Below are 9,975 nucleotides of genomic sequence, written 5' to 3' on the forward strand. Positions count from 1 at the left end.
GTTCTTAACTGTAGCGCTGTGTACCGTAGGTGGTGATAATAGCGTAGAATCAGAGTCGTATCTGTCACATCTTGCCATGACAACGTGTACGGAATTGTTCTGTTTGTTTCTTGATCTATTTTTTCCGTCTTTTTTCACACAAAAAAAAAACTGAGAATGATACAAAACTGTGAAATAACATGTTTTGATATGATGCTCTCATTTTCATGTTCTGATGAAGAACAGTTTTGCTGCATTTCTGACAACATGTGTCAAGATTTCTAAGGAGCATATTACTTTTTTGTTGATGGCATGACTGAGCTATGTGTGTATGTGTGTGTGGTTGTTGTCCACATGTCTGTGAATTTACACAATAGTCTGACTATAATACTATGTTTGTTGTTGTACATACTGTAGACTTGTGTATATTTGTTGTAAAATAGTAGCTCCATCATGACTTGAATAAAGTTGAGGGCTTATGTTCCAGTTATTTGGTAATAATTGAAACAAGTTGCACACTTTTATGAACGTAAGAGGGTTTCAGACAAGACTTTAAGAAATAGGTTACTTACCTGTTTTGGTAATTACGAGAGTTAAATGAGAAGATTGAAACCCAATTCACACAGTATGCGTTAAGTTTAGCGCTCCAACGAGCTCACGGTAAGCTTAGCTTAGCCGTAAGACTGTAAAAAAAGGGAAACAGCTTGGACGTTGAAAATGCTTCAACTAGACAAATACAACAGAAAGGAGTTGTTGAGCTTTGAGTTTAGCACAAAAACAGAATGGGCACACTCCCACATACACAGCCTGGGGGTCTGTTGTTAGCTAGCTCACAGCTAACTCTGTGCAGGTTGTACATCACTGTTTGGGACAAATAAACCCAGACGGTCCAGCGGTCAAGTGATGTTTCATTTTCTGTCCGAACACGCAACACAGTCTCACTCCCAACTCGTCAAATAGAGACGCTTGGTCAGTGCGGTACCCCTCTAGCGTTTAGCCTCTAGCAGGGACTCTACATGAGTAGCGTCACTCTTTTCAAAATAAACTTGCATCCTCCCAGGAAGTTAGGTTTAAGCAACAAAACCACTTAGTCAGGTTTAGGAAGAGCATGACTGACTAACAACTCACATGACGAGCAAGTGATGGGACAAGCAACTAGAAAAACTTAATAAACCTTATAATAAATAAACTTGCGTTGATTACAGATGCTAAAGGATGCCTCCATGGTCGGTATCAGAGGGGCACTGACTAGCTGTTGGTATTTGACAAGCTGGGAGTGACCGGTTTGCAACACACCTCAAAGCTCATTAATTAACACACTATGAACTAATTTGATTGATCTGTATGGGGGTTGTGTGTCGGACTGTTTGCCGGCTGGACACACAATTTCTTTACTTTTGAACGTGGAAGGCTAGCTGGTACTCGTTGTTGTGCTAAGCTAAACGGCTGCTGGCTGTAGCTGCGTGTACCGCACACTCGGCATGAGAAGCGGTATCGATCTACTCATTTTATTTTAGGAAAGAAAGAGAAAGAAATGTGTTGAACTATTCCTTTTGATGTGGCTGACAACTTTAAATATGTGTAATATAATGCAGGCTATAAAATCACAGGTCATTACTTCACTGTGGTCATCATGAGATCTAAAGATGTCAGATTAAGCAGAACACATTCAAAATGTCATTTTAAAGACATCCTAATATGCTCCCCAAGTGAAATACGCAGAGAATATTTACAATTAAAAAAATGGAACAATGTATTTGTTGCACAGAGCAGATTAGCATTGCAGTTTTTGCAGCGTCTGTGACTATGACAGAAGAACACTGATCATTTTTGTTTTGTTCTGTGATGTAAAAAATATCTTTCCTCAATTGAATTATATTTATTCATTTTAGTTTTGTTCATTCTTGCGATGACACAAGCTGAATATAGCTGTTCCCATGTCAGTGGCAGCTGTGTGTCAGAGGGGGGATGCTTGTAAAAACATGGCAGCACAGAAGTGTGAGCAAGTGCCGGTAGTAGGAGGATGTGTTTACTCTAGCTGAGGTGTGAAGGACACTCTGCTGATCTGTCCACCAGGTCTACCTGGATGCCAAACTAGAAGACACAGTGGAACTAATGATTAAATATGTAATCAAGTAGTACAATTACTTCTCGTAAATAATATGAGATTCGGCCGATACCATATCTTAAATTTGGATTTTTTTTATTAGCATGGTCCCAAATAATATCATATTATCAACATTTCCATAAAGTAAATCCTCAGTTCCTGCTCCATGCTTTCTGTTTGAATAATTTAGTTTATTTCAATTCATTCTCTTAAGTTGTTCTTTTGAATGTTGTTATGTTCTTCCAATGTCACTCTCTTACAATTAGAGGAAATTTACTGTCCACCTCTGGCTGACCCCTCCGGCTCCAGCTATGTTTCACACCTAGGGTGCAAAATGTATCCCTCTCACCTGCCACCTCACTCACACACACACTCACACACACACACACACACACACACACACACACACACACGCACACACACACACACACAATGAAGCTTTCGACAGACCTAATATGACCACACAAGTTTGAGATAAAACTCATCACAATTGACTTTAATTTAACAGTGTCAAAGTGACGCAGGCCCCATTCGTTCACAGCTTAATTCACTTGACTGTCGCCATCAGTTGTTATCTTTCTAATAAACGCTCTTCATCGAGAGTAAACTGTGGTGTTAAAGAAAGAAACACATCTACTTTTGTGATTGTTTTTGGAGCTTCGTGTATATAATGCCTCGTCTTTGTTCACCGTTCCAAAAGCATATTCCCTCATTTGGTGTTTTTGATGATGATGTCATGATGCTCATTTGGGTCGAGATGAGCGTCTGATTCAGAAGACTTTTATACCAACTCATCCAGTGAGCCCTTGCGTCCTGTATGGAAGCATTTACATATATTTAATTAAACTTTAATTAGCCTTATTATCAAATCTGGACCATCCTGCTGTCCTGACCGCAGCATTAACCGAAGCAGCCTGTTCCGACAGATTATCCCTCTGTGCTGCGGTTGTGCTCTTGTTGTCTCTGCTGTAACACAGCTCTGCTGTTTGCCGTGGCGCCGACCCAATGCCCCCGCAGGAATCTTCGAAATGATGTGTAAGTTGATCGTATTCCAAGCCGAGGGAGCGCACTGGAGGTCGTGGTGGGGTTGATAGACTCAGGAGGCCCAGACAGGTGGCAGGCAGCCCAGCCTCAGAGCCTGCTGTGGGGGGGGGGGGGGCGTCCACCCAGAGGTGCCAAACTCTCAGCCAGGCTCCCACAGCCTCACCTTGGTCAGGGTGGGACGGGGGCGGCAGGGTCGCAGTTCGGGTTCAACCCCGGTTCACGCCGCCCTAAGCCCGACACAACTCAAGTATTACCTATAGTGTTTTCTCAGGGTGTCATATATTGAATATTTAATTGATTCAGTCATATCATTCACCTTGCACCCTTGCACTGCTTCAACCTACTTTTTCTCTATAATTTTTTATTTATTTTCCAGGGCTTCAATGTTTCGGGAGAAGGAACTTGAAGGGGCTCCAAGCTGAATGACACCCTCTATTATAAACACCAGACAAAGATGATAACACCTTTATACCAGGTCTACCACGAAAGGGCTGGCGTTTCATTGAAAATGGAAATGAAGAAGAAAAAAATTATATGATATAATGATATAAAAATGACATATAGATCGAACACCTCCGTTCTAGTTTGACCATTCAAAGTATCGGTGAGCTTTGGTACTGTGATCTGAAAGGCCACTACTCACCATTTCTGAATGAAAAGTGCACCCCTGTCCCCAAATTGATCCGATGCTGACACCAAGACCGATGCTGGGAAACACAGGGGAAAGAGGGCACAGAGAGAGGTTAGCAGTATTTCCCAGCATTCCCGGTTCTCACAGCCGAGGTGTGAAGCGACGCCTCCAGACTCATCAGTTCCCAACGGTGTGAAACCGTCACACCTCCTCTTTAACTGCATTATACAGGTCATTATGCTTCATTAGATGTATTTACGCTTTACATTTTCACCGTGTACGACACAGAGACTCCGACATAGAGACTTTTGAGAAACACGTGGAGCATCAGCGGCAGCAGAGGAAGCTCCACTTAACAAATTGAGATAAAGAAAAAGAAGGATCAGAGGTCACAGCTCGACTCGCTGTGGCTATAAAACAATCCTGTTGGTGAGAAGCGGCGGGCTGTAGAGCAAAGGACAGAACACACACATGTCAGGTTCAAGGTCGGGGTGAGGAGGAGGACAAGAGAAGGAGGACGAGATCACCTCTGCTCTCTTGATAATGAGAAACCCTCTGACTTCTGATGCACAGACATAATGACACACACACACACACACACATAATGACACATACACACACATAATGACACATACACACACACACACACACACACATAATGACACATACACACCAGCTCCCACTCACGTCCAAGTCGTTCCAGAATTGTTCGTCTCTCCAGAGATGAAAACTGAGAAATGAAACTCACTCAGGGAGCGAGGCACAGTAGTCGACAGCAGATAGTGAACCACAGGTCAACCACATATTTACTATCGGTCTTTCGCGCTTCATCGCAAATTATCCCTGGAAGAAATACAGAGACTCTTTTATGAAGTAAAGTAGCAGTATCGCAATGTAAAAGTGATCTTTCACAAGTAAAAGAACTGCATCCAAAGTATTTTTAATGCTGATTGTCCTCAAGGTACTCATCATGCAAAATGATCCCTTTTCAGAGTGCTATAGTATTATGCGTATAATTATTTACACATTATTGTGAAAGCATAAGAATTACAATGTTTTAGTTGGATCAATATGGAGCGGAACCTCGTTATTTTATTTAGTTTGTAAATGTAAAAATTGGAATCTAGACATCAGATAAATCAGATAAATGTATAAATACATTTTCATATCCTGAGATTATGTGCTTGATCCTTTGATTTGTATTCATAGCTTCTAAAAACTGATATGTATTTGGTGGTAATCACTCCTAAATCCTTATTGGGCTTTTATCACAGGATTGTATTGGAGACGTGTGCAGAAATGTGGTTTATATTTGTCCTGAAACATCATCATGTGCTTAAATAAGAAAAGATAATGTGACTGTTAACTCGGTGTAATGGCAGGTATAATACAATAGTGTAAGGCTTCTTCACACGATCATAATCAAAGTATCTTGGGCTTCAGCGCTAAAAGGTGAATGCGGGAGAAATCCGGTCATTCAAAACAAACCCCGTCCCTGAAACATGTGCAAAATGCATCTGGGTTGCCGCAGGGACAGAAAAGCCCAAAAAGCAACAAAAAAACTTGTTTATTGTTTTGAGCAGGAGTCAAAATTCACACTTCCACTCCTGTAGCTGGATTTTCCCAGACACGGAGGAGAGGGAGAGGTACTGAGACAAGGTCCCAGAGAGGGAGCGTGTGTGTGTGTGTGTGTGTGTGTGTGTGTGTGTGTGTTCAGGGGCAGCGGCCTCCGCTGTAGAGAGAGTGATGGTTTGTGAGAATCTGCAGAGGTGTCACTTCACACCTCCGTGGCCTGGCCTGGACTTATAAACCAGTGCAACAGAGCTGAGCGGCACTCGCAGCCTCCCAGTCTCTCCAGTCAGACCCCAGAGTCCCGCTCCACGCAACATGGATACCTCCGCGGCCCCTCTGCTCAACTACGGCCTGCAGTACCAGTGGTGCTCCGACTCGGACCTCTGTAGCATCTCCTCCTCGGAGACCCTCTCCCCCGTCCCCTCCATGGACTCCAGCCTCTCTCCCTCCTCCTACCAGCAGCTGACACAGTCCACTCCGAAGGCGGCCAAGACCGGATACTCCCAGACCCTCGGGTCCTCGCCCTGCTTCCTGTCCGGACGCGGCAGGAAGTCGGGCCGAGCCAGCCGGATGCGCAGCAAGCAGAGGGAGAGCGCCAGCGAGAAGGAGAAGATGAGGATGAGGGATCTGACCAAGGCCCTGCATCACCTCCGGTCCTACCTTCCGCCCTCGGTGGCCCCCGCGGGACAGACCCTGACCAAGATAGAGACCCTCCGGCTCACCATCCGCTACATCTCCTACCTGTCGACCCAGCTGGGCCTCAGCGAGGAGGCGCTTTTCCAGAGGAAGGAGCAAGGAGACACCTCGGCCAGCGACGCCTCCTTGCCGGACATCCTCAGCTACTTCCAGCACGGCCCCGTGGGAGGACAGGAGGCCCAGCTGCAGGACCAGAGCCTGAACCACAGCCTGTACCAGGCCCAGTGCCACAGCCAGGGCACCGTGCTGCATTCTGGGAGCTGTGGTTTTGGAGCGGATCAGTACAGCATGCAGTACATTGAAGCTCCGACGGGAGACACGAGCATAGACGGCATCCTGCAGTCCCCTCCGGCAACACAGCCCTGCTGTCAGGTATGTGGACGTTTATCATCCATTATGGATCTCTATGTGTGCAAATCACACTTTGTGTATTTTTTTGGATGAAAGTACACAATGCTAATCAAACTTTATGTTTATTTTTTTCCAGATGTGTGGCAAAGACTTCTGCATGCCGTTGGTTCCCAGAGAGTATTGGGGTTAAACCCTCAACGTCGTCCTCCAACAACAGACACACACTACGTCTCTGTCTTTACTGCCTCACTATGAAACACATAATTTATTTGAAATATATATATGCTATTCTACAACTTTATTTATTTTATCCTGTGAAATGCTGTGTGTAAATACTGATATGTCTAACAACTATTTTTATATATCCTTATGCCACTATTTATAATAAATGTAATTATTCAAATGTCACTCGTGTCATTGTCATCATTCACGATGCAGTTCCCTCCACCTGGTGGTTGAACGTGAACTAAGACGGGGACCCAGGGAAGAGTGCTACAGAGCGCCCTCTGTTGGTCAGGAAGGCACACGGTCACCCCAATAATGAAAATACACAAATATCATAAAATAAAAGGACCAGTCTCCCAATTTTTGTAATGTTTTTATTTTAATTATGTTGTAGCGACCACTACAAAGTGATCATATATATTTAATTAGTAGTATTTTTTTCAAAGAAAGCGACTATGATTTATATGTGTTTTAATTATTAATGATTTAAATTTAAAAATAAAAAAACCTGACAATGAGAAAGGGTCAACAGCCATCAATTGAGGATTATCACTTAACTGATCTGGCCTCTCATCGCTCTCATGGCGTCCTTTTCTGCTGCTTTTTTATTTAATTTTTTAAGTGAAAAAGATCTAAAAACGACCTGCTCAGCAGCAACCAGCAGACAGACTGTTAAGAGACGAGCCGGTAGACATAGTGAAGTGTTTAGCAGCCAAGTGTTTCACTTGGGTAGAGACCAAAAAACACAGGTTAAAGAGAGAGAATACTGCACAGAAACATGACTAAAGAATGCTCTAACAAGACAAAACTATAAAAAGGACTTCACTTTCCGATAATCAGAGACGGTTATATATTACAATACGAGGTAACACTGTTGATTATTTTACAATTGAGAGGAAGCTAAACCTTTAAACTCATAGATGTCAATGGGAGAAAACAAAGAGCCGACACGGCTCACATGCAAACAGTGAAACAGTGTCTGTGTGCTGTAATCCTTCCTCTTGTTCAGACTGGTTATTAAGAGATCCTGGCTTCCAATGTTAGTGTGAAATCCACAGTCCCGCAGACAACTCTTTTTGTTAGTACACTTCCACTGAAGTTTGATAAGGAACCACAGAGAGGGGATTTCATACCAAAGAGGTTGGAGCTGTGCTTTATTTGATTAACTGTCGAGGCCTCATGTTCTCTTTGCTCACACAAAAAGACGGTGGATTTCATCACTGATCTTAATAACCAGTTATATCAAGCCAAGCATGTTTCATTGTTTGTATTTAAAAACTGTCCTTCCTCAAGGCAACGTACATATTCTGTATCAGCTCGTCTTTATTGAAGCTCCAGCAAAAGAAAAGAGAAACATATTCAGACCCACAGTGTCAAATGTCAAATATTTAAGGAAAACAACCGAATAAATTAAATCAAATGTTGAATTAAAGAACAATATAGTGTTGCAGAGGTCCTGTTTTATTAGCTTTCCCCCTCAAACTCAGCATGAGCGTGTCTTTTCCACAGCAGACGTTTGAGGCAGGAAGCACACAGGTGATCATGACGATAACGATGCGTCTGAAACTGAATCAGACGTTTGCACCTGTGATTTCATTTTTTGAGACGCGATAAGGTGTTGTCAAAGGACTTAAAGTGGGATGACAATTCAAAACACACAAAGACAAGTACTTTGCATTTTTGAAAAATAAATGATGCAGCTGGTTGAAAATACATTGTATAATAATACTTTCCCATTCATGTTTGTTTGTTGTTGTTTTTCTGCCGGATTGTCTGTGAAATGTGTGTGTGTATTAATAACATGCTCTTATGTCAGGGAGGAGAACGCTTCTTTCAACAATAATTCTACAGCAGATTATTCAACTGTGACGCCACAGAGACGCTACACATAGTGAATATTACTGTAATAATACATAATGTGTAACGTAAATACCCTAAACATGGACTCGTGCAACATAACCAGGGACTCAAGCTCCTCGATTCCCTCTCATGGTGTAATGCATCGAAGCAGAGCAGGGCTATCTGCTTTATTTAGTGCGTCTTTGTTAATGTGGCTGAGCAAACAACAGAGGTCCTTGGCGCCGCTAAGTCTAGACTAAGATAAAAGATCCTCCCTCTCTCACCTACAGCCCTAATTACCTGCTCGAGCCAACAGAGAGGGCTTTAGTATTCATAGAGAAGCTCCATGGCAGGCAGGAGAATTAGGCCCGAGTGTTTGGTTTGCCACATACGTGGAGCTCCTCTGATATGCGGCCCTGCAAAGACCCACCACAAAGCCTAATGTGCCCACTCGGGCCTTTCATCACAGAAGAGCTAATAAACTCTCCGGTCCTGAAAGGGTCGGGGATGAAAGGGTTAGCACTGCCGTGCTGATTATTCGCTCATTCCATGTGAGTAAACACTGTCAGAGCTTAATGTGGATTAAGAGAAGGCCGATCCTCTCCATCATCAGCCGGGGAGGGCAGGAGGAAAGCTGACAGCTGGGGGAAACTGTGCCGGAGCTTTAGAGAGGGACCTAATATTCAGGTGATAGTTTATCATTTGAAAACAAATAGAGCGCAAGATGTTCGTCCCACAAAATACACTCAATAAGATAAAGCTATAAAAAGTAACGCAGAAAGTTAAGTAAAGTGTCAGGATCCCATTTGTAAAAATCTTCAAACTTCAAACAAGCAAAGACTAAAGTGATATAATTAGTTGCAATGAGTTGTTTGGTGTCATCCAATACATTCTCCAACTCAATAAAATACAAATAAACACACCTTAAATTAACCGGCTTTATTTTTGTATTATTTAATTCAAACACTAAAATAAAAAATCATAACAGAAAATGAATATCACACTGGGCTTGTTTGAAGCCTCCACCTATATAATATTTAAAATGTTACAACATTTTACAAAATTACAAACATAAATTGAAATATGCATAAGATAGACAACAAAAGAAAGAAAGAAAAGAAAGAAAAATAATGTCATTATGTCGAGTCTGTGTGTGCATGCTTCAGCGAAATCCGCTAAGAAATGTTGATTTTCGCTGATATATTTTTGATATCCGCTTTGGATATTCCTCTCTCATCATCAGAATGTGTGTTTGTCTTGCATCAGCGAGGTGCTGCACAGCTGTGCGGGACCGCTTCACACGTCCCACCTCTGCTGCAGAGCAGGGGTCAAATGTGACGCGGCGGTTTGTGGGAACGCTGCTCGGGAATCGGATCCACAGTCGACGCCTGATGACCAGATCCACAGGAACAGCAGAGATATAGAATATAAAGCAAAGAACCCTGATCTGCTGAATGATATGTGTGAATGAATGGATAACATAACAAGTACATTCTAATTTCAACTTCCCGTCCCAAACAAAGAGGTGAAA

At 42.7% G+C, this 9,975-nt stretch overlaps 1 protein-coding gene across 1 annotated transcript; it reads left to right on the forward strand.

Annotated features, from left to right (window-relative positions):
• Positions 1–5,648: 5,648 nt before the first annotated feature.
• LOC306735888 (uncharacterized protein) lies at positions 5,649–6,570 on the forward strand (the record flags this gene model as incomplete). Its single annotated transcript, XM_079217457.1, has 2 exons — positions 5,649–6,401; positions 6,517–6,570. The coding sequence occupies 2 exons, from the start codon at positions 5,649–5,651 to the stop codon at positions 6,568–6,570; spliced, it is 807 nt and encodes a 268-aa protein (XP_079073583.1).
• Between the last annotated feature and the right edge of the window lie 3,405 nt (positions 6,571–9,975).

Source organism: Taurulus bubalis (genome assembly GCF_910589615.1).
Source record: "Taurulus bubalis genome assembly, chromosome: 4".
NCBI lineage: Eukaryota > Metazoa > Chordata > Actinopteri > Perciformes > Cottidae > Taurulus > Taurulus bubalis.